We start from the raw sequence: 25,503 nt of genomic DNA on the forward strand, positions 1-25,503 counted from the left end.
GAGACTTCTTGGTTTATGAAGCATAATAAAACAAAGATTATGAGGGGATGTGATGTAGACCATAAACACGACCAGACCGTTAACAATAAAGTGGAGCTACAAGACAATGTTGCCACAAGAACAAATGGACATTAATTGTCCAGCAATAAATGGAGGCTGGAATTATAAAGACTTCTCCTAATAAAAGAAATAATATTCTGCAAACAGCCTTCAGATCAAAGCAGTGGGAGGATTAAGAGTGCTTAGCCTTGAAATAGAAATAGGTATTTACAGTAAATGGGATGAATGAGATGCACACCTGCAAATCACAGCAGACCAAGCACAGGGCCCTTCTTTTCACTCCAGTGTCTTATATAATGTTTTCCCAGCCTATTTCTGTCATGTACATTGGAGAATCTGTAAGAGCCAACAACAGACCTTGGCTGCGAAAGTATATTAGATATTGAAATATCTTCAAGTTACTTTCTTCTTAAAAGTAACCTTTAAAATAAAATCTGTAAATGTGCAACTACATTGAAGTCACGTCACTGCAATTATAAGACAGGAAAAGAGAAAAGGTTGGATAATTCTGAATGGTGCAGTAACAAAGAGTGTTTGTTCACTACTTCTTTTGATAGAAGAGCTGCATGGCATCCTTTGAAAATAGCTTGTTGTAAAAAAGAACAGATTAACCACTGCCTCCCCCTCACTGCCCCACGAAAGCCCCACAAAGAAGCCTGGCAAGCAGGGATCCGGTTCTTCACATGACAGCTGATCAAGCTGCTGTGGGATGTTGTAGATGCTAAGACTTTATAGGACTAAAAAGAGGGGCAATGGAAAAGTTGCCATTCTCTTGATATATTTAGACACATACAAGAAACCTCTTTTAAACCAGAAGTCCTCAACTTCTGGGAGCTGAGTTGTCAGCAGTAGTTTCACACAGGTGCTAGTATCATTCTTACACTCCTCCCAAAGCCACTGTTGGAGGCAGAATACTGGGTTAACTACTGCTTTGATGAGGCACTGCTATCTTGCCTTACATTCAGCCAGCAGAGCATAGTACAGGCTCATCTACCCCATATTAGAAGGGATTCCAGTCTGATTTGAGGCTCAGGCAGCAGCTAGTCTTGAGTTCCTATTCTGCAAAACACAGCATGGAAGTAAACTGCCTTCAGAGAGCTCTGCAGAGGTACTATGGTTTTCATGTGCCCAACCTACACCTGACCTCTTCCCACAGGCTTTCTTCTGAAAATAAAATTGTTTTAATTGCCTGTTGGGCCTTTTTAGGATTCCAAGAAAAAGAAAAAGGAAAAAAAAAAGCAAGCAAAAACAAGCAATCAACACAGACATGCAAAACTCACCACATTTCATCATTCCCACTTCATAACATTTCCGTAGCCGGCACGCCTGGCAGCTTTTGCGCCTGTTTTTATCTATCGTGCACTGATTGGTAGCTGGGCAGATGTAATCATTATGTCCTGCAGAAGAGGAAGGGGAGTAAATTTATTATCTCCAACAGTCTCTCTGTTATCTCCCAGACCAGGACCTTCTTGGTTTTAAGCATCACAACTTCTTCACATGCACCTATCTAAGCTCCACTAATTTAACTGATGAACAAATGTATGTTTTCTTTTACCGAAAACATCAGTCTGTGGCCTCAAAAAGTAACCAGGCACATACACCAGTTTTTAGTGATGATTGTTAGACAACTAAGCACCTTCTAATATCAACTCATTTATGAAAATGAGAAATACACTCTTGTGGAAATTTGCTTCCAACCTCCAACTTCTTATTGGCACTCTTACAGGTGGTAGATAGTAAATTATTTTTACCTCAGCAGAGTTGAAAACAGCAGTCAGTGCACACAGCTCTAGTCCTGCAAAGATTTAGGTAAACTACAGCTCTATTTAACTGCACTCTCTGACTTGGTGAGTTCCAGGAATGAAGAAGCCTTTGGAGGATTGACTCTGGATCAAAGTTAATTTAAAAAGCAGTTCGAGATAGAAAGAAGACTAGTTTAAAATGACTTGTACTGATTAGTACAAAGAAAAGCACGAACAGAAGGTATAACTTATAGATACTCTGGACAAGTATTTCTCTTATTTTTACCAGTTTCCACTACAGGCTCTTCTGTTCTCTTCTCCTTTTCTCCCACCTCATGTCACCCCTACCTAAATTCCTTTATGCTATTGCATTTCATTAATCAGTAATCTGGTCCCAAAGTTTTATTACTGTAAACTAGGGGGTGCTCTAGGTGTAAACACAGTCGAATAACCTCCTGCCAAATACTGCAAAGGATGAAAAAAATATTCACTCATTTACAGTTCTTACTTCTCTCAGTTTGTGGGTTTTAAAGTAATTTTTTCAAACGTTGAGAATAGATTAGACAAAGATAGTGTTACTAGAGGCTTTTTTTTACTTGATGGAAGTCCAAGAGTTCATGTCCCCAAGAGTAACTGTTTAACTGAACCATTGTGACTATTTCCTTGCAAAATTAAAATAATTTTAACCTTGAATGTTTGAACTGGCAATTTTAAAAAGATCAGGTTACAGTTTGTCCCATTTCCTACTGGCAGATATGACTGAAAAGCAAATTACTCTTTATCACTCTTTACACAACATGCGGGGTAAAGGAGGAAGAAGCTTTCTGTTGCACTATAACCCAAGCACATAGGAGTATAAAGCGCTCTAGAATTCCTGTGATCTTGGGATAATTTAGCCTGCAGGCAGATGTTCAGGGATGTGGGACAAATACACTACAGTACAAACTTGGGCAAGCAGAGGAGACCACATACAGTTGTTCAGTCACACCATTTAATTTAATTAGACATTGGTCCAATGTTTTGGTCTATAAGTAGGCCCAGAAGATTTTTGGTTTTATAAGCAGTACCCCTCGTAACAGCAGTCACAACTGAGTGCTTGCTAGTGTTTTATGACAAGAACTTACTTTCATTTACTTGAATGACAAGCAAATGTTACCTGGCAGGGTACATTAAGATGTACAAAAGGTCACAATGGGTACCTTGTTCATGGCCAAAGCACACGTGAGCAACCCAGAGAAAGAAGATGATTTTCCTGACAGAAAACACTCTGAGATCAAATTCATTTGTGACAAATGGAAGACAATGTTCTCTTCAATTATTTCAGAAATCAAAAGTACCTGCATTTGTATATAGAAGTTGTTATTCATCCATGCAGAACTTGCACAAGAAATTGAAAAGCCAAACAAGTTTTGAATTAAAATTGATACTAATGGTGACACCAACTCTGCCATATTGAGCCAAAACCCCAAAAATCTCAAGATTGCTAAAGGCTTTGTGTGCAGAAGAGGAAAAGAACATTATAAACTGAAAAATGACAGGATTTTCTGTTAGTATCTGCATGTAGTATCCAGTGTCAACCCAAGTAAATTTCCACCAAGAGACCCCAAGTGAGGCCAAACAACGTGTTAACTAGAGCTATGGTTCAAGAAATGAAGAGGTCCAAAGCTCCAATACAGGGCATAAATCACTGCCCATAGGCTGTGATAACAAACATGGAGTCCTACATTTACTTCATACTGCAGCCACTCAGCAAATTTGAACTAAATACCAAATATTTAAGGATTAAAACATTCAAGTACAAATCTTGGAGAGATCTGGCAGTGGAAGAAATCCTGCAGTGTAGGCTCTCGGGCTGGAGGGCTAAGAAATAACAAAAATCATTTTTGTACCTAATACTTGCTCCACATATTTTTATATCCTACATATTGTGTAGGTATTATGTGCTATGACTCAACAGTTCCAGGCAACATACTCTTGTCAAGAGTAGCTCCTGGCTAGCAAAGACTCCAGATATTTACCTACTCTGTGTCTATTATAAAAAATTCACAATTACTGTATCTACTTTAGGATACAAACTGCAATCAGATTCACAGGTCTGCAGTGCCACCCCATTGAGGCCTTTGCTGCAGGACCTTCTCATGCTGTGTATTCCACCTCTTCTCTAAAGAAATCAGCTGCTCACTTTGTAATGTTTCCAGATCTTGATAACATAAGAGCCAAAAGATAAGATAGTTAAATCACGTGTTGCTCTATTTTCAGCTTGCAACACCATATGCCAGGATTTTTGGTCAACTCATTACTAGATCAACCATTGCAGCCCTGAAACATTTTTGAGAGAAGTTATCAAAAGCTGATAGTCCTACCTTGAATACTTCTTTTAAAGAATGCTTTGCAGCCTTCACATGACCAGACCCCATAGTGGTATCCTGAAGCATAGTCACTGCAGACTGCGCAGAAGTGAGCATCCCGTTTTGAGCCAGGAGTATTTGCAATTGGGCTTGTACAGTCACTGCCATTAGTCTTTCTTTTCAATGTTTCTCTGATAGAAAAAAAAAGTAATCTGTTATAAGAGAGGAAAAAATTAATCTACATTGCAAATAGTTTAATTATTTTCCATTGTCTTCTATTCTCCCTCTATAGAGTGTTCTTATTACTGAATACAGGATAGTGTTTCACAGGATAAGCTTTTTTCTGCTATGGTTATTTAAAGCATAAAGTCTGATTCCCAGAGCTTTCAATGGTGAGAAACTGTGAAATTTTAAAATACTTACAAGCATAAAACTGAACTGCTGATGTGTTATTCACATGAATTCTGGGAAAAAAAGGAATTTGCAAACCAAGTGGACTTGCCTTTGGGAAGCTTGGCATGGAAAGTGTGAACTCAGACAGCTCAGTCAGACATGCTAAATGCTGCCACAAGCAGAGGACCAATTGCTTTGTACTGTTTGCAAGGCAAAATTCTAGATGGAGCAATATACATGTATCTAGTTTCAAGTATGTCATTTTTTAAATGAGGCTTTGTTCATTCAATGAGATGGTGGAGACAAATATCTTGAGATGTGAATCTCAGGCTACAAGATGAAGTCACAATGTTAAATGGAGCTTTCTGTTCAAGGTGACAACCCACACTGATCACCCTAATGCTAAGTAAAAGGTAATCTGAATACAAGAAGAATGGAAAAACACAATTAACACAATATTTCCATACATTAAAAGAAAAAATGCTCAATATAAATTAATAATACGTATGCATTCCTAAAGTGCTGCACATAGTTACAACTTCATGGAACTATTGTTAGCAACTGGATTAAAATTAGAACAGGATAGACACATGAAATAACAGCCAATTCCTGACAAGATTCTGTAAACAAACAACAGAGAAAAGGAACTTAGATTATCAGTTGAGAGGTTTTTACATATAGGAAGCACATCCATTGTACTTTTTTATCAGGACCTCATTTTCTTGGTGCTTTTGGCATGTTTTACCTTTGCAGAATCACAGCATTACTGAGGTTGGAAAAGACCTTTAAGATCATAAAATCCAACAGTAAATGGTTTCAAGACAGAGAGAAAATAGTGTCATGTGCAACTGCTCAGCAGCAGTTTGACAAAAGAAACCTGAGAATCAATTTATAGGTATAAATTTAAACACAGTGGCAGAAGTTAGAAACTCTAGAATTTTCCTCATCTCAACTTCCAGATGGTTCATGGAGAAGAAGAAATAAAAGTTTGGATAAGACAGCAGGTAGCATGGTTTATGATTTCTAAAGCACATTGCTAAGGCAGAAGAAATCTATTCACTAACAAGAGCAAGTTTAAACAGAACAGTAGAAACATGCTGAAAATGCTACCAAAGAGACTTTAACTAACATAGACTTTGTGCTGGATTCATGATAGAAGATAAGGACAAACACACCCACATGCCAAATGAATATCACCAAGTTTATAAGTATCTGAGGAGAATGTACTCAATTTCCTAGTAGAAAGTCTGGAAAAGAAGAAAGGTGGTTCTCTGAGCAAATTCCAAACAGAAGAATTATGGTATTTTTTGTTTCATTAAGTTACTGCAAGCTTTTAAATTATGTTCCCTCATGTTCCCTGTCTTTGACTACACACAGAGCCCTGTTAATGGATTGTTGAATTGCTAATTATTTTCCCTTCTGCCATGCTAGGAAGTCCAGTGTAGGGAACTCCCCTTAGAATAAAGGGACTGTATCACACACACCTAATATGCTGCTAATACAAGGAAGAAAAAGCATTGTTATTCCTGTTTCTCTGTATTTGGAGGAAAAAGAAATTCGGCATTTCACATTAGCAAACGAGGTACGTTTTTAAGCTTCACTTGGAAACCATGATACAGCCATGAGAGCCAGAAAATAATCAAAATTATCTAGAGAGCACCTCAGTGACTGATTGATATACTGTAGAGAGCAATGATTATTGCCACTGTTAAAGCATCAAGATGTTATGGATGAAAATAAAGAAAAAGCACACACTGCAACATCTCACTGAGGAGTGCTACTTCCCACTTTCCAGTCATGACAATTGTTTTAAAAACACTTTTTCTTTCCTTGCCTAAAAGTTTAACGACAGTCACCCGGCACATGTGCAAGCTTTGTGACTTCCACAGGCTGTGGCACGCAGCTTGCACACAGAGCAACAATCTGGAGTGAATTCCTCCCGCAAGCCAAATGGGCATCAAATCTACTCATCTCTGATAGCTGCAGCAGCACAGCAAGAGGTTCAAACCCAGTCATTTTGTTACTGTCGTCTTTATGGGCAACAGAACTAGGAAATAGATGAGAACTTTAAGGTACACATTCTTTACCCTAAGAAGCTCACAACCAGACAGTGTATCCACACAAGAGTGAACCGGAGCAGGTTAGAGACCACCTCCTTGGGAGGTGCTCTTGGGACTGGCGCACTCCAGTATGCTCAGGAGATGACTGAGTTGCCAGGTCCTCCAGAAGAACTGGCCGTAGCTGGCTGGATGCCCACAGAGCTCCTGCGCCAAAGGATGAAGGGCAAAGGGGGATGTTCACTGGCTGTTTCTGGGGAACCACATAGTTCACTTTACACTTCCTTATACTCCTCTCTATTTTATGATCATGGTTTCTATAGAGAGATGTTATATTTCCATAAAAACAATAAAGAATTTTTTTTAAGTAAAAAGTCAGTGATTTCCTACTAGTCATCAACAGTGGCAGGATGATTACCCTGAAGGAGAAGGTATTAGTAAAACCATTTACGTTATTCAGTATCTATCAAGTCTCCCAATTACCTCTAGCTTTGCCACAAGTGTTTTGTGCATGCCACACCTGGAAAACTTGAACATAAATCCAATATTTTATTAAAAATGGAAAAGGGTGAAAAGGATTTGACCCAGAATGTAGCTACATTTGCTCATGGCATTTGTTGTCTGTCAGGTTTTTTTAAAAAAACTGAAACTACTCTGTAGTATAAAAAGAAAGAGAGAAAGAAAAAAAACCAAACCACTGAGAAAAGACATTTCTAACTTCAAAATTTCTCATTCAGTGCCTGGAGATAATTCAAACTATCTCATACAAGCCAAAGCTGTAGGATTGAAGAAGGCTCTTCCCTTCTCCCAGAATGTGTGTAAGATGATAGGTAAAAACAGCTGAAGAATACTTTTCATTCTTTATCTTCCTGATTTTCTAGAGACTCCCCCCAATGTAACTTCTAGAACTGTTAATACCACATAACTATCAGTATTTATGTCTCCAAAGCACAAGTTTTACTATGCTCCAAACATTATTATGCTGAAAATCAGGACATAGATATCTCAAAATTAAGAGACATTTTCCTTAATCTCTGTAACTATTCCACCATAAAAGAGATGCCAATCCACCACCTCAAAGACACTTCAAGATACTTTCAAATGTGTCTACAGGATGAACACAACTTAAAAAAAAGCATAAGAGAATAATGCAAATAATTATGGCTTCAGACAAAAAGTTTAAGCAAGATAAAATATGAGCGCATAGGGAACAAGACAAAGTTACTAAATAATTCTAAGTAAGCGTTACTAGCCTATGTACCCAAAGCCCTTTACTTACACACTCTAGCTGCAATTAGTCAGAAGCACAAGAAAAATAATAGGAAAAAAGAACAAATTAAGTTCCAGAAACATCACTCCAGCAACTTCATTAAAGTTTCCTAATGCTTTTTAGAAAGCAATCTTTCTTTTCATTTTGAATAGAAACTTTTGGTTTCTTTAATTAAAACTTTTTGTTTAGAGGAAATAAATTTCAGTGTAATTATATTTTAAAGTAGTCTGTCACATTTCTTTTATCTTCATGCCTATTTTTATAAGAAATACAATTCATTTTTGCTGAACTATTGGTGAAAAGTGACACTACACTGTATGACATTTGCATTTCACAAAGTTAAATACATTCCTTTTGAATTCATGTAATGCACCTATTTGTTAGAAAAGGAACCCGAATTCTCAGCATTCTCTTATTTTAAGCTCATGTACAAGGAGAGCCGAATTACATAGTGATCAGTTTTAGTTTTAGCAAAACAGACAACATTAGTTTAGCTAACGTTAACAGAATTTTACACCCAGGGAAAATACGCTCCGCTCACTGCGAGACTCTTGCTTTATTTTGAAAGGTAAAATGAACTGTGTAACAGACTTGAATATGTAGCAATGCTTTCTTTTTCATTTTTTAAACAAAGTCTGTTTTCTGAAACTACACTTTAAAATTACATTTTACAGCCTTAGTCTCTCCCTTCTCACAGAGCTATTCTTTTAAGTTTCAATCCCAAGAACTCTTCCTTTAAGGTATAATCTATGAATCTGTAGTGTCACAGTCATTGTTCCCATGATAATAAATATAGTATTCATGACATTAATTTAAGATCTCACCAAGGGATAAAGCAAAAGGAAACACAGGGTTGTTTTTACTTTACAGCTTTATTTCAGAACAGATATGCACAATAAGGGAAATATAGCTCTTGCTTTTTGTGTTTCCATGTCAAATTAATGTTTTTTTTTCTTTTTTTCCAGTTTCTGTACACACATGGGAGATGAAAATGCATCATGCTGAGACAAATGAACTCCTGCGAAGGTCCACCTACCAAGCAACACAGTAGTTACTTGCTGCTGAACAACAAAGATCATCCATAGATCATTCCTAAATTTAGACTCTAGACTTCATTGATTTCTCCTCTTAGGTCAGCATCAGCTACAAGAGCAGTAGTCCATATGGATCTCTACAATTGGCAGAAAACTTATTTACTTAAGCTCCAGTGTGAAAAGTTTGCTTCCCTTCTGCCTATTCAGAGAGCACAGTGTAGAGAAACAGATGATGTGCTCTTGCTCCTGGGTTTTCCCACCTGCTGTCCCATTATCTGGACTCCTTCAGACATTAACCTACCACAGCCTTCCCAGGGCTGTCAAAGTTTTGAAATATTAACACAAACGGGACGAGCATAGATGTTAGCCCTGTTTGCATTAGACGTGCTTAGGGAATTCTTACGGAAGTGCTACCATAACAGCCTCTCCCAATCCACACACCTGCACTTAAAGTAGTTGCACTGCAGAACTGCCTGTTACTCTCTGCTGACTCCAAATACAGAATAGTCAGGTGACCAGGCTTAAGATATGTGCAGCCTACAAGTCAGGAGTAGAATAGGTCCTCCCGCCTTAGCCCTCTGCAGACAACATAAGGCCCATCCATCACAGAAGGAAAGTGGGTAGTCACAAAAATAACACCAATCTTTTATTATAAATTGAACTAAAACTGTTGCTAGAACACACTATTTTTCATACTCACAGTGACTGCTGAAGTTAAATAGGATCCCTATGAATAAACACAGAGCTGCTAAAACAGGAACAGCACCTCCAATACCCTGAGCTTTTATCCATCCAATAGCTGTTGTGCCCATGAATAGAGTTCATCTACTGATGATGAACACATGGCTTATGGTTTGTAATATGAGTGAATGTGCGGTATGGGAACATGTTTTTGCAAATACAGTTTCTTTACAGCTTAAAATTTAGGCTATGAATCTGCTGTTCACAATGCCTTTATAAAGTCAGTTGAGAAGAGCAACAAGAAAGTGTCAGAATTTTTCAGTAGCAGTATCACTTTGAACGTGGTGCATGCTACTGTGGGACTGTTAATACTAAAACAAAAAAAAAATCAAGAAAACATTTCCTTTGAATTCTAAGTTCATGAAAAGCCTTCATAACTATTACATTCAGTAAAAAATTCCAGATAAAATGGAATACAAACAACATTGTATGGAAAGGAAGAAAGAATTATCTTTACTTCTTTCACTCAAAGGACTTAATTTGCCAGAGCAAAAGTCATTTTTATAACACAAATTAGTGCCTAGTAGTCTTGAACTTTTGTTTGGTGTGTAGTTGTCTAAGGAGCTATTGAAAAAAAAAATATTCCAATTTCAGCAGTTACATGTAAAAACCCCTATAAAACCCAGGTCTGATTGGGTGTTTGGTGGAGGGTTTATTTTGTATTGTTTTTCAGAGACACCAGCACAGAGAAGTCAAACGTAAAAAGTTCTTTAGTTTAAAAGAACTAAAGAAACAGTAAATACTTTTCAGCAAAGTTTTAAGGAAGTGAGTAATACTGACCTGGTCACAGGTAGAACAGGCTCCATTGGTCTTGCTTCACACCATGGACTCTTTGGCTGCTCTGCATACAGAAGCGATGACTGACAGTGCAGTGTCAGAGGGGAGAGATGGCTAGGAGCAGACCATAACACATTGGGGCTTGACGTTTGCCTTGTGGATGCAGTCTCCGAATCACCAAAATTGCTGGAAATGTTGTAATTCATCATAGCAGGACTGCAGAATGCCATTGCAGAATATTCATGTCTGGTTTCCATGTAAGATGAGGGAATATAGACTGGACTGTGCTCTGCTGTCAGCGTGGACTGATTACAACTGTAGGGAACTGGAGAGATGATGCTAGTAGGTGAGGTTTTAATTTCTGTCTTATTGCATCCAGCATCCTGAAGTGGCAGCAACTGAGAAAAATCCTTGTGAGAGGATGCACACAGGGACATTTTGAAGCAAGACTGAAGACTGCTGTTTAAATATTCATCCTAAGGTGGGAAGGTATAAAAATTTGAATTAAAAAGTAAGAAAGTTCTGTATTAACTCTTTTCTATAAAAGAAAAAAAAAGGAATCATTAAATGAGAAAATATAAAAAGATCCTGTTAAAACAGGTTACATACCAAATGCACTTAAATGCACATAATGAATATAAATTTACTACCTTTAAGAAAAAGCAAGCTTTCTAGAACTTCCTTAAAAATAAAGGCTAAGATGCATGTTAAGCTTAGACTCTCTTATAAAATGAAAACAAAACAAAATTAATAACTTGAAGTGTGAAACAAAGATGCAGGTGACAACTTGGATCTTAACACAAGTTGCTCATTACAACCAGGATAAAACTGCTCTATGTCAGAGGCAAAATTACCCTGTGGTCCACAACTATGGGATGAATGCCCAGAGAAATCAATTCTCTTTATAAGAACTCATTACCTCCTGCTCTCACTATAAGCGTAGTACTTCAGCTTTCCCTTTATCAACATGATCATGTAACAGCAGATATTTTAAAAACACACAAACACACTCCTGTCTCCTTACAAACCCAGAGTTCTACTGCACACGCCTCATCACAAAGGAGGAAGGCATGTAATGAGTATCAGTAAGCAATGCAAATTCATCACTGAGAGGTCCCTGGATACAGCACCTCTGAACAGAGCCATTATAAATGCAGAAACTGCAAAATGCTGATTTCCAAAGCTGACACCACAGAACTTGCAAGACTTCATAAGGTCTGGAAGTTTTATAATTTCCTGCCACTCTCCATCTGCATCTCAACTACTCTCCGTCCTTCCTCCCATCTGCATCAGCTATCAAAAAAGACACCTTAATTTGCTCACAGCAAATAATTTTTGCCAGATTCATGTATATCCAAATTATTTAAGGGAGAAAAAAAAAATAAAAAAAAAGAGCTGACAAAAAACATCCTCCTAATACATAACCCCAGTCCCGGAAGTTTTAGTTTTACAGTTGCATTTAAGAATATTTCTTTTTTATTTTTCAGTAAGGGTTTCATCTGCAGTTCATTTCAGCTTTGAAGACAGACATGCAGCCCTCCCATAGCTTGCAATCCAAAAGGATTCTATTTCCAAAACCACAAATTCCAGCCCCCAGAACTGATATTGTAGTATAGTTTTACAGATGGTAGTAAGGTCTTAACAAGAAAAATCACAGGATAAAAGACACCCACAGCTTTGTTACTTCAGAAGTGGCCAATGTATTGATGCTAAATATTCTTACCTTTTTTCACCTCACATGACCATAAAGCAAGACGAGGAAGATTAAATCACAGCTTTGCTGAAGTACCAGCAATCTCCCTGTCCCAAAAAAAATTTCAGCCAGATGCAAGTCCTAGTATGCCATCTTGGGGCATTGACACATTTTTCTCCTCTAAGGCTAGGACTGAGGATAGAAGCATTAACAAAATATATAAGAAATAGTATTTCTGAATAAAATTTATAGTTTACAGTCCATCCTTCCTTCTTACTTTGCACTTTGTCGATGAAACTGAAGGTATCTATCTGTAGAAAAAACCAGGAACTCATCTAAATCAGATGAGGCACTTCAGACCCAGCTGCTGTTTTTTCCTTTGTGGGAAACAGGAAAATGAGATATCTCAGCAGCTGTTTATGTCCAGCAGTTTTTGGACTGGAACTCCAATGCAAAGGAGGAGAATTTGACCTCACTCCTCACACAATCTGCATGCTTCATTTGCTCCAGCCAGATGCTTCACTAAAAAAAACCCATGCATCATTCAATTTTCACTGCAAAGAGCACTGAAAATCTCAAAGGTGCTTTCACTCCACCATAATGGTGGGGTAGCCCAAATAATTTTTAAGCAGCAGACAATGGAACTAAGAAATGATCCTAAGATTATTTTCAGTGGTTACTATGAATGGGCCCAATGAATACACTGAATTAAAAATACATTTATAGGTTCTGCATGGGTAAAGCTGTATACCATTTGTAGTCTTAGAGGTTGTGCATATGGACACTCTGCAGGAGCATCTGGAGTGTCCAGCAAGAGCTGACTGTGCCAACTGCATCCCTCTGCCCCCCTTGAAAGGGCACACAGTGCAGGGTAACCCCAAGCCCTTTGGAGGGAAGAAAAGGGTGCCTGAGGAGAATTACAACATCTCTGTTCTAGCCAGCTAGAGACATTCCTGTGATACTACAATAGTTCTTGTGACAGGCAACTGGTTGTGTATTTTCCCTCAGACATTTGGAAAATGTATGCATATAAGCTGTAGAAGCAGAGAGAACACAGAGCTGGTACTGCACAATTTTATGAACTGAAATCAGCAGAGATTGAAGTAATATTTTTCTGTAGAGGTAATCCACTAGTGTGGTATGCAGGATAACTGTGTATTTAGCAGGACATACTGTCTCCAAAGTGCTACATAAAGGATTTAGAAACATACACAGAAGTTACGAGAATTAAGAGTGGAGTTTGTATTAGAAGGAGGAGTCAAGGTGAGCACGAAAAGTCAGCACAGCCTTCTTCAAAAACAGGCTGCTCATCCATGAGTTATTTATAAGAGAAAGGACCATGGGCTCCAGGAGGTTAAAGAAAACTGTACTTCAGCAGACTGGTCTTCAGCAGACTGCAATATAGTGAAAAAAAATAACAGCATTAGCTTAAGATAATTAACTTGGGTAGAAGAAATAGTTCAGTCACAGTAGACCATGGATCTGCATGAGATCAAGTTGTTCACAGTTTCTTTTACCTATACAATTTAGCATGCAAAGCCCAGAGCCTCGCAAATAAAGTGAGACTGCTGAATTTATACAGTATTACTCAGAAGGTCCTAAAAATTGACTGATAGACTGTGAAGTTCTATGCCTTAAGGAAGGACTGCAGATTGAGGTAACCGGGTCTTAATATTTAAGCCTCCACCAACACCAATACCTCAGAAGAAAGCATGACCACATTTAAGCCAAGAATTACAATAAGTAGTGCAACAGGCTAATAAATGTGTTCCATCTTGGTACACCGTTCTCGTATTTTAAGCACCATTCATTAAACAGAAATTAACTTCTTCACAAAGTGAACTCCTGTTCCAACACCCTCTTTTTCTCTGAAGAAAGATTTTTTAAAAGCAAGATTCAACTATAAAGTACACTATTTATATCTACTCTATCAGCTCTGCACTAGATCTGTAACAGACATAGAAACAAAACAGGTACCTGTTATTTTTATATTACAGTCTTCTGGGAGTCTGCAAACGTTTCAATCCACTTAAGTCAGTTCAGCCTAGCAGGACACTCAACAATCAAAATGCCATTATTAAGTAAATAGCCGTTCTGTCCAGTTCCTTGAGTAACACTTACCATTCACAAATCTAAGACACCATGGGCAGGGTTCACATCTGGCATAGGAAAAAACAGTTCCATTGGCTCCAGTACCCAAAGGCTGATATCACTATCCATAAGGATGCAGGGGAAAAAAAAAGAAAGTGATGTTATCAATGTACTCCACAAAAACAAAACAAAAAACTTTATTGTCTTTAGCTCTGCATACTGAACTTAATGCATCTTGACAGTCACCATGCAAGACACACCAGATCAGACACAAGAGCTGGTTTAGATGTCATAGTCAAACAGATACATGGGTAAATAATTAAGCCATCTGACCTATTTGAACAAACTCAAAAGCTAGTTACTGCACATTACCTACACCAAGTATCTTTTTTAAAGTCTTGAATGAAATAACTAATTTAAGGTTTTTTAATTTTGGAAAGGGGAAAAAACAGAGAGGGCAGGCTACCATGTTTTAGAGTCTGCTTGGAAATGCATAAATACAATAACTTTTCCTAGCGAAATGCAACACTGAAAAAAGCAAGAGAATGATGGATGTTCTCAGGCACCCTTCCATCAACATACCCTACAACATGCTTAGAACTTTCTAGGCAAGTCATGTATTTGAGTAGACTTTTTTCCAATAGAGAATTAAGATGAACTTTTCCTCTGTTAGGCCTAGATTAAAGTGCAATCATTCTTCCTTTCATTTTAATACGCACTCTACTGCCCCATAGCCTAAGCCCTTCAGTAATCTTGTAAAGCATTCTATTAATATTCTGCTAAGTTACATTTTACACAACTCTTTGCAACAATGAACTGAATCATTTTCTCATTTGATCATTAAAGAAAAGTCATTCCTGATGCACAACACGACACATGTACTTCAAGTTTTGTGAAAAACTTATTACTGATTAAACACAACAGTGCCACATACTGCCAAAAGAAGGCATATAAGTAAACAAGTTTATTATTACCTGAGAAAGACTAGATGCAACAAATAGGGGACAGATAAGGAAGCAAAATGAAAACAAAGCTATCTGTCCAGACCTCAGATATTGTACACATTCCAACAAAATTAATAGCCTGTTCTCAATGGTCAAAGGCAAAAAGACCTCCTCTGAAGAAAATGCACCAGGAGAAGGTTTTGGGGAGACCTTGGAGCCACCTTCCAGTACCTAAAGAGGCCTACAAGAAATCCAGAGAGGGGCTTTTTTCAAGAGCAAGTAGTGATGGGACAAGAGGGAATGGCTTTAAACTGGAAAAATATAGATTTAGATTAGATATTAGGAAGAAATTCTTCACCGCGAGGGTGGTGAGGCACTGGAACAGGTTGATCAGAGAAGCTGTGGACTCACCATCCCTGGGAGAGTTCAAGGACAAGTTGGATGGGCCTTTAGGCAATCTGCTTTATTGGAAGGTGTCGCTGTCTGTGGCAGGGCGGTTGGAACCAGATGATTTTTAAGGTTCCTTCCAAGTCATTCTATGATTCTATGAAAGTACTGCAGATTAAAGCACACAGGTGAGAACAACTCGAAACGCTCAAGCAAAATAAGCACTCTCATTGGCCTGTCTTAGTCCTACTGAGGACACTGACAACTTCTAGGTTATTTTAAATATTTATAAATATATATCAGGGCTCAATACATGACATTCACAGAGGCACCAAGGGAACATGGTTTGTACCACCAGACGAACATAAGGAGGGTCTAAGTGCAAGTGGAATTAGAAAGACAACAAAGCTGGACTCTCCAGAAAAAGTGCACAAGCCAGGACAAGAGGTTACAGTCACAAGTCAACACAAGGGAAATTCCAGTGGATATATGAAAAAAAATCTCGACAGTGAAAGTTAAGTACAGGAACAGGATACCCAGAAAAGGCTGTGAAATCTCCATCTTTGGAGATAGAAAAAAAAACACATTAGACTGAAAAAGGCCCTGAGCAACCTGATCTCACTTTGAGCAGCATGCTGGAGTACTTGTTCTCCAAATGTCCCTTCCCAACTTCCCACTACTGGAAATAATCATAACAGAGGAAATTCTATTTTACCTATACTGGAAAGAATGAAACATATCAAATGGTCATGGACACTGGCCACCTTGTCAGCTTTGTTCAAGAAGGTAAGAGCTATCTGTGGGTTACATCAAAAGACAACCAGCTTTTAACACTTTACATTACATTACAATAGCTGTCTTGCATATACTGTAATGGGATTAGTTCACTAGAAGGTAAGCCTAGCACTGGAGAAGATTTTTGATCTCAGTTCAAACTAGAGTTAAGATTGCAGTGGTTTCTATACTTTCAATTTGTAGACCCTTAAAATGCTATCAGACCTCAGAATAGATTTAAGCTATGATTTGCATTTTTTGCTATGTTTCATAAACTTGGGATTCAGGCCACTGTCCTGCTAAAGTACACAAACTCAAACTGAGAAACTTCAGCTCCTTTACTCTCCATGTCATTACTTCAAAGTACAGCATGGACACAAAATACATATTCGAACAAAAAGAATATTTGAATTTCAGTGCAAAAATTTTAGCATGTTCCATTAGAAAATAAGTATTTATTACAACTATTACACAAGTAACAATTACAAGGATCTCAGGATTCTGTAATCATGCTTCAGAAGTATCGTGGCAGAAGTCAGTTTATAGAATATCCCCTTTGTCTGATAAATACTTTCAATAACAAAGAAAGCATCTCCTTCTGATGCAAGGAAGGGTGAGGATCCAGGAGGAATTACCACCTTCAATCACTATTCCTCCATACTGACTGTACCCTAGAATAAGCATATAGGAGGCTTCCAGTCTTCCACACCATTACTTTAGCAAAACTTGTATTCATAGAATCATCATAGAATGGTTTGGGTCGGGAGGGATGTTAAAGATCATCTAATTCTACCCACTAGAGCAGGTTGCCCAAAGCCCCATCCAACATGGCCTTGCACACTCTCAGGGATGGGGCAGCCACAGCTTCTTGGGGCAACCTGTTCCAGCATCTCACCACCTTTACAGTGAAGAAATTCCTCCTAATATCTAATCTAAATCTATCATCTTCCAGTTTAAAGCCATTACACCCTGTCTTATCTCTACAGACCCTTGTAAAACGTCCCTGTCTGGATTTCTTATAGGCTTCCTTTAGGTACTGGAAGCTGCTCTTAAGGTCTCCTTGGAGCCTTCTCCAGGTTGAACAACTCCAGCTCTCTCAGCCTTTCTTTGTAGGAGAGGTTCTTCAGCCCTCTCATCATTTTTGTGACCCTCCTCTGGACTTGCTCCAACAGGCCCATGTCTCTCTAACATTGACAGCCTCAGAGCTGAACACAGTACTCCAGATTGGGTCTCATGACAGTGGGGTAGGGGGAAGAATCACCTCCCTCAGCCTCCTCATCATTGTCCTTTTGATGCAGCCCAGCATATGGTTGGCTTTCTGGGATACCAGTGCACATTGACAGGTCACATTGAGCTTCTTGTCAACCAACAGCCCCAGGTCCTTCTTCTCAAGGCTGTTCTCAATCCATTATCCACCCAGTCTCTGTTTGTGCTTGGGATTGGCCTGGCCCAGGTGCAGGACCTTGCACTTGTCCTTGTGGAACTTCATGAAGTTCACAGAGGCCCACCTCTCAAGCCTGTCAAGCTTCCTCTGGATGACATCCCTTCTTTCTAGAGTATCAACCACACCACACAGCTTGGTGTTATCTGCAAATTTGCTGAGGCTGCACCCAGTCCCACTGTCCATGCCCTGACAAATATGTGAAACAGCGCTGATCCCAATATCGACCCATGAAGGATACTATTTGCCAATCATATCAAGAGACACCTTTAGTTTGTATAACTGCTGAGAAACAGAGTACCACACTCAGTCATCTGCCATAAAAAAAAAAGGACAAACGTGTAGATAAATAGCCTCATTTTGGCCAGTAGGACTTCTACACGGTTTGGAGGGTTACTGAATAACTGTCTCTTAGCTATTGGTACGGTGTAGATATGAGCTGGCACAGAAGCTGAGATTCTTTGACTCAAGTCAAGTTCATTTTGTTTACTCTTATAACAATTCAGCATCTCCTGTATTATAAATTAATAAATTAGAGTCTTAACGTATGACTGCATTTATTCCATATTTCCACAGCAATTCCCCCATGCAAGCCTGTGAGGATATATGGCAGGCACACACAGAGCAGTGCCAGCAGCAATGCACTCATGCCAGCCAGAAATCTCAGAGAAAAGGGAGGGAGGAAAAAAGTCAATATGTGAAGAAAAACAAGTAAATCAGGTAATAGGAATAGAGCAGGAATTGAAACTTCCTAATGTCTCAGGCAGAGAGACCATTTGTCTTGCTTTCTGAGGAAAGCAAAGTTGAGAGGTTTTTCCAGGCAGCAGCTGTCTATCACTAGGTATAAAAACCTGTGATGAGATTTAAGAGCCCTTTGGCCAATGTACAATAAAGTAAGCTCATAACAAGCCCTCAAACCTAGACCCCATGGGAATCTATAGGCAACAAGATTATATAGGTGGGTAGATAAACACGACATATACCCAAATAGCATGAATTCATTTATTTCTGCAGAAGATGCCATACCACCTGAGGATCTGACCTGCTATATCTCCAAAACACAGGGTGGAAGTTTCTGTTTGTCATGTATACCAGCAAATACAGCATTTAATTTCTCCTGGCTAAGCAGACATAAAGCATTGGCTGTTCCCTTGAGCATGCCATGCTTCAGGCTCCTCAAATGACCACTTGCTTTATGAGGCTGAGAAGCAACAATGATAACCACAGTTATCTTTGCCATAAGAAAACCTCTCCTGCAAACATGCTGCCAGGGAATCACATTTTTAAGATCTAGGTGGCCTGAAGCAGACGTTTTCCTGTCAGACTATGTGCCATATCCCATACTCCATTATCTCCCCCCAAACAAAATCACCTTTTTTTTTCTTTCCCCAGACAGCTTCTTTACTATGCAATTTATTATGCTGTAGGATTAACTTACATAGCAAAAGAGTCTGTTTCACTAGTGGTCTTACTGAGCAGCATGCCCAAAGCCTCTTCAACTAACAGCACTTGTCAGCACTGTTTTCAAGACAACCTATTGCGTCTATTCAAGAAAAGCATGCCACATGCAAGATGCCTTTTCCATCATTGCCACTGAGGCAGCTGCTGAAGATGTTAAGTTGAACTGCACTTTGGGAGACATGAGAGACTTGCTTCGTTTGTGTGACTATGACAGCAAGGAATGTTCAGTTCATATCTTGCTCTACTCAGCATCCAAAAAACACACTTCATAAATATGAAGCTCCCTTACCTAATACATTGTTACCATATCTTTTATTGCATAAAGCAAACTTTTGTCCTTTAGTCATAAAGCCCAAACAAACAACTTTTTCTACAATCAGTTAGAAATGAAATCTGTATGAATATGGATGAGATGCAGCACAGTTTTAGCTGCTTTTCTGCTTTTAGCTGTAAGTCAGTTTGTTTCCTTACTGGAATTTATGTAAAATACTATTTCACTTATATTTATTTTGCAATGCATCTTCACATTAACAGAAAATTCAATTCTAGCTTCTTTAAAAAATTAATAATTATGCCATAACTTTTCCTCCATCATCACTAATTCACTGAAATAACACAGAAACCAAAGTATTGCTTATTCTTGCCTTTCAAGCTATGAAACACTGTTGTAATGCTGCATGAAATCCCAGATCAGATACGTTTAACATAATTCACAAGTAACAAAAGTTTGTGTATACATTGGAGTTTCTCAAAAAAAAAGCTATTCTAGGTTTGTCTCATCATTAACCTGGACATGAAAACATGCCTTTTACTGTGAAGAAAACCCTGTCTCAACTGAGTTAGTCAGAATTCTGTTGTTGATTCACGTAGGTGGACATTTATCTTATAGATTAATAAAGACTAAACTTTAATATTAGTTTTCCTAGTCTTATGAAAATGAAATGCTGAAATTAGTCTGGGATTTCTGTTCTCTGAGCTTGATATTTCCTGACCCTGGAGGAACAGACCAGCAAACTCTTCTATGTGAATATTTCTTGCTGCTAGCAAAAGCATGCTGCAGATAACTGAAGAAGAGCACAATAACATAGTGGACATAAGATTTATTCAGCCCCCTGGATCACCATTCCTTTTCCCTGTAAGCTCTTTGCCACTCATACCTTTAAGTCAATAGTCAAGAACCAGAACTAAAATTAAGAGTATTTAAAGAGATAATGTACTAACACCGATTTCTAGTGGTTTTAAAAAATATATTTAAATCTGTTCTTTACCAGAATATTATCATAGGCACTCTCAGTGGCTGAGTTATTGAAAGCAGTTTTGTAATTGCAGCATTTTAAGAACATCTCTAAAACTATGGGTATAGCAGGTCAGCAACAAGCAAATTTTTGTAATTCAGCTTTCACCAGCAATACTTGAAGCTCTGGTAACTGATTCTCAAAAACCGTAGCTCTTAAGAGATCAACAGTAAAGAAGCATCAGATTTAGTCTATCCCACCAGGTCTTAGATTTTTATTGTTATTTCTCCTGTGAAAGTCGGAGGAAGCTGAGCTGTTCACACATACACACACAAAGTTACCAGTCAGAATGGAGACACTACAGCTGTCTTCCTCTAACACTGTGTTACAGTCTCTGTGTCTGCAAAAAGTAAGTTATATCTTGTTTAAAAAGATACAGGGAAGTTAAGAAATAAATGCAAAAAGGAGGATAGCAATAGAGAGGTGATTCTATGTTTAAACTTCATTCACAGGCATAAAGAGAAATTTTGAAAAAGTTCTGACATAGCAAATACAAGTTCTAAAGCTTTAAATTAGGAATAAAAAATGCATTTGTTGCTTCAGTAAAGGCATCATATTTTGGTCTCAGATTTCTCCTCCTCTTGGGGGGACAACAGATGAGCAAGGAATTTCAAGGATACAGATGAGGAAACAGATTGCTGGTAATACTCAGCACATCAGAATCAAATGCTAAATAATTTGATGTTCAAAAGCAGTTTCTCATGCAGCTCACAACCTTATCAAAACTTTCTCTGCACATAAATGTGAACTGTGCATCATTCTCCATTTGACAAGGCTGAACCCTTTCCCCAAAAGAATAGCACATTTACCAGCCATTCCAAGGTCTAAATTGCATAATTTGCTGTTTATCCCATTTTCTCTCCAGATTGAAATTTATTTTCTGTAATAAAACCTCACTTATAAAACCTCCAAGACAAAAAGACCGCATCATTCTTGTCATTGCTAGCCAAAAGTCTTTACTAGCATTCAGACAGACATTCTGATAGGTCTGATGAAGATTTACACACATGCTGTCCAATTTTTACCTATTGTTAAATATATCTTTTAGCATTGCCAAAAGCAAACTTAAGAAATCAGCTTGTATCTTCTTGTCTAATTAGGAAAAGTCTTTTCAAAACTCAAGTTCTCATTAAAAGAATGCAAACCTGAATATGGGAAAACTACTTAGGTAGACATAGCAACTGTAAGACCAAAACCTGAGACATTTATCAGTATGGGACCTGGAATTTTAAAAGCCTGATCCAAAGTCCACTCGAGTCAATGAAGAGACTTCCAAGAATTCCAGTTTGCTTTGGATCAGGTCCAAAAAAAAAATACTATGATGCTAAGCAGTGGCTTTTACCTTTTATTAGCATATTCATTTGTGCAATTTTCTAAAAAACTCAAAAAACCCAACCCCTAAATGTATATACAAAATACTCCTCCTGTATTTAGTTCAGCAGTCCTAACTAGATTCTTAAGACTTGTCTTAGGAATAGCAAATTTCCACAATTTTCTCTGAATCCTCAGAGAATTTTTAAAACATAAGCCTACTGAAATACCATTTAATCTGCATAAACTGTCAGACTTTAAGAACAAATTTTCACTGGAACCAAAACAAAAACTCTGAAATTTAACTATGTCATTTTACTTATAGAGGTTATTGTTCATAAATCCAGAGGCTATCAATTGCAGAGCTTTGGCAACATTTAAAATAATAAAGATTTCATTCAATAGAGCACATACCTGATTGACACTGAATAGGATTTCTGCTCTTTATAAATGTTCTGACAGCATTACATGTCAGCAAGGCTTTCACATAGCAATTCTGGATTTGTTTTCCTTCTTTCCTTCATCTCTGATTCTAAAGCAGCTGTGCCCACCACCACTTAGTCATCAGATCTCAAATATGAATCTTTTCAAAGCAACGTGATGCCCGCTCATCAGTGCAAGGTTACACAGATACTATCAGTTTTTCTTTTCCCTGTGAAGGCAAGACCTAAACAGAAGTTCCTCCTCCTCCTTTCTGACATAACATGATTCTGAATTTGTTGTTCACTGCAGTTAAAGCTCTTACATGATTGAATCATTTTATAAGGCAAGCATTTTCATATTTAGCACAGAAATATGAATGATTAACTAACCAGCAATGCTAGAAGTAAATACTGAGATTTTAAAAGCTTAATCAAACTTTTTATATCTTTGTCACAGAAAAAGCTGAAACATAATTAGCATTTGCTCTGAACCAGCAATGTACTCATTTTAGACATTTTGGGTAGCACAATGAATAAACTACTTTGGCCCTATTTTAAACACCAGATGCATAAACACAGATGAGTAAGGTTTTGTTGTTTGGTTTTTTTTATGTAACTACATTCTTTTTGAAACAGAGCAAATTAACTGGAAGCCATTTAAGTTAATATCCTTATTTTAGTAAGTGTCACAGTTTAACCCCAGCTGGCAACTAAGCCCTACATGGCCACTCGTTCACACCCCCACAGTGGGATTCAGGAGAGAATCAGAAGAGTATAAGTGAGAAAACTCATGGGTTGAGATAATGAGAGTTTCATAAGTAAAGCAAAAGCTGCACATGCAAGCAAAGTAAAACAAGGAATTCATTCACCACTTCCCATTGGCAGGCAGGTGTTCAACCATCACCAAAACAGCAGGGCTCCATCACATATAACCATTACTTGAAAAGACAAAACACCATCACTCTGTATGTCTCCCCCTACCTTCTTCCACCAGCTTTTTATGCTGAGCATGACACCATATGGTATGGGGTATCCCTTTGGTTAGTTGTGGTCAGCTCTCCTGACTGTTTCCCCTCCCTACTTCTTGTGAATCCTCAGCCTTCCCACTGGTGGTGAGGTGGGGTGAGGGGCAGAAAAGGCCTTGACTCTGCTCAGCAATAACTGAAACATGTCTGTATTACCAGCACTATTTCCAGCACAAATCCAAAACACAGCCCCATACTAGCTACTATGAAGAAAATCAACTCTACCCAGCCAAACCCAGCATATTGTCCACCCCTTATTGCATACTATTTACATAATACTGGGGTCCTGCATTATCTAATACATCCTCAGTTACCCACCACCACCCTGCCAATCCTTTGATACACAGATACCATTCCTTTAGTTTATGGATCACCCCTATGAAATGTCTGTAAAATGTTCATCAGTGTCCACAGAATGTTCGTTGAGTTCATTTAGTTCATGAGTTTGGGCTCCATCTCCTATGGTGGTCACACAGGATAGGAGAGAGGACATGTTACATAGAGCTACTGTGCACCAAAGCCAGCTCAAGTTAGGTTACTGTTGTACTCCCATTGCTTCTCGTAAGGCTTGTCTTCCATTGGTTCAGGTGGTTCTTCTATAGTAATTCCTATAACATGCAACTCAAATCATAGGTTACAGCAATTTAAAAGTATATCTATTGCAATCTCCATGCCTGGTCCTTTTGGACCACACCATAGGTTTTCACTTATCCACAGACTGCAGCCCCTTCAAGTTGTACCTGCTCCAAGTGAAACCTTAGCTATGAGCCAAAGTCCCTACAGGGGTATACCTGTTGCAGCATAGGCTTACCGACAGTGACAGTTGCTTTTAAGTGCACCTGTTCCAATGTGGCCTTATCCACTGGCCACAATGCCTTCAGAGATCCACTTGCTCCAGCCTGGCCTTATGCCCAGCCACAGTTCCTTCAAAGTAAACCTGCTCCAACATGGTCTTACATATGGCTCCAGTCCCCCCAGGGCTGAACCTGATCTGTCATGAGCTTATCCATGGCCACGTGCTCTGAGCTACTCCAGCATGACTTCATGCATAGCTACTGATGCTTCAACATGTACCAGCTACAGCATGGACTTCTCCACAGCCACAGATGCTTCGAGGTATACCATCTCTAGCATGGACTTAGACTACAATCCCTGCAGAGGTATACCTGCTGCAGCACAGATATAATCACAGCTGCAGTGCTTCAAGATCTACCTGCTCTGACACAGGCTTTTCCACAGCCACAGATGCTTCTGATTGTCCTGCTGTCACATGGACTCATCCACAGGTCACAGTCCCCTCAGCTCCAGTTCACACTGGAGTTCCAGGCTGACCCATAGAACAGCACAAACAGCAGCAATGTCCTGGATATCTGCCAGCCCAGGCGCATGGCCATTGCTGTTAATAAAATGTTCCCAGGCACTGCAGAGTAAGATGATAAGCAGGACAGCAAGCAGTAAAGCAAAAAGCAGCCACTAATGAGCACTAGACTCTAATATACAGTTAGACAAGCAAGCCCCATATAGCAAGCACAGAAGCCTCTGGATTAATAGCTAAACAGCAATAATAGCTATTTATTTGATCTAGCACATTCTGGTCAAACTTGTGATTATCTCAATCCCTTCAAGCCCAACATTGGGTGCCAAAAAGGACTCTTCTGGTTTAACCTCAGCTGGCAACTAAGCCCCACACAGCAGCTTGCTCATATCCCCTTGCAGTGGGATTCGGGAGAGAATCAGAGGAGTGAACTGAGAAAACACATGGGTTGCGATAAAAAGAGTTTCATAAGTAAAGCAAAAGCTGTGCATGCAAGCAAAATAAAACAAGGAATTCATTCACCACTTCCCATTGGCAGGCAGGTGTTCAACCATCACCAAGACAGCAGGGCTTCATCACATATAACCATTACTTGAAAAGACAAAACACCATCACTCTGTATGTCTCCCCCTACCTTCTTCCACCAGCTTTTTATGCTGAGCATGACACCATATGGTATGGGGTATCCCTTTGGTTAGTTGTGGTCAGCTCTCCTGGCTGTTTCCCCTCCCTACTTCTTGTGAATCCCCAGCCTTCCCACTGGTGGTGAGGTGGGGTGAGGGGCAGAAAAGGCCTTGACTCTGCTCAGCAATAACTGAAACATGTCTGTATTATCAGCACTGTTTCCAGCACAAATCCAAAACACAGCCCCATACTAGCTACTGTGAAGAAAATCAACTCTACCACAGATGAAACAAGCACA

At 38.8% G+C, this 25,503-nt stretch overlaps 1 protein-coding gene across 1 annotated transcript in view; it reads right to left on the reverse strand.

The window, feature by feature from the left end:
• ESR2 (estrogen receptor 2) overlaps nucleotides 1-22,370 on the reverse strand; it is a 41,997-nt gene extending 19,627 nt beyond the window's left edge. The window contains exons 1-4 of the mRNA XM_005149610.2: nucleotides 22,234-22,370; nucleotides 10,426-10,898; nucleotides 4,166-4,341; nucleotides 1,341-1,457 (exon numbers count right to left, since the gene is read on the reverse strand). Coding sequence (XP_005149667.1) covers nucleotides 1,341-1,457; nucleotides 4,166-4,341; nucleotides 10,426-10,859 — 727 coding nt within the window. The 5' untranslated portion in view covers nucleotides 10,860-10,898; nucleotides 22,234-22,370. The remainder of the gene's footprint in view (nucleotides 1-1,340; nucleotides 1,458-4,165; nucleotides 4,342-10,425; nucleotides 10,899-22,233) is intronic.
• Nucleotides 22,371-25,503: the final 3,133 nt, after the last annotated feature.

Source organism: Melopsittacus undulatus, chromosome 4 (genome assembly GCF_012275295.1).
Source record: "Melopsittacus undulatus isolate bMelUnd1 chromosome 4, bMelUnd1.mat.Z, whole genome shotgun sequence".
NCBI lineage: Eukaryota > Metazoa > Chordata > Aves > Psittaciformes > Psittaculidae > Melopsittacus > Melopsittacus undulatus.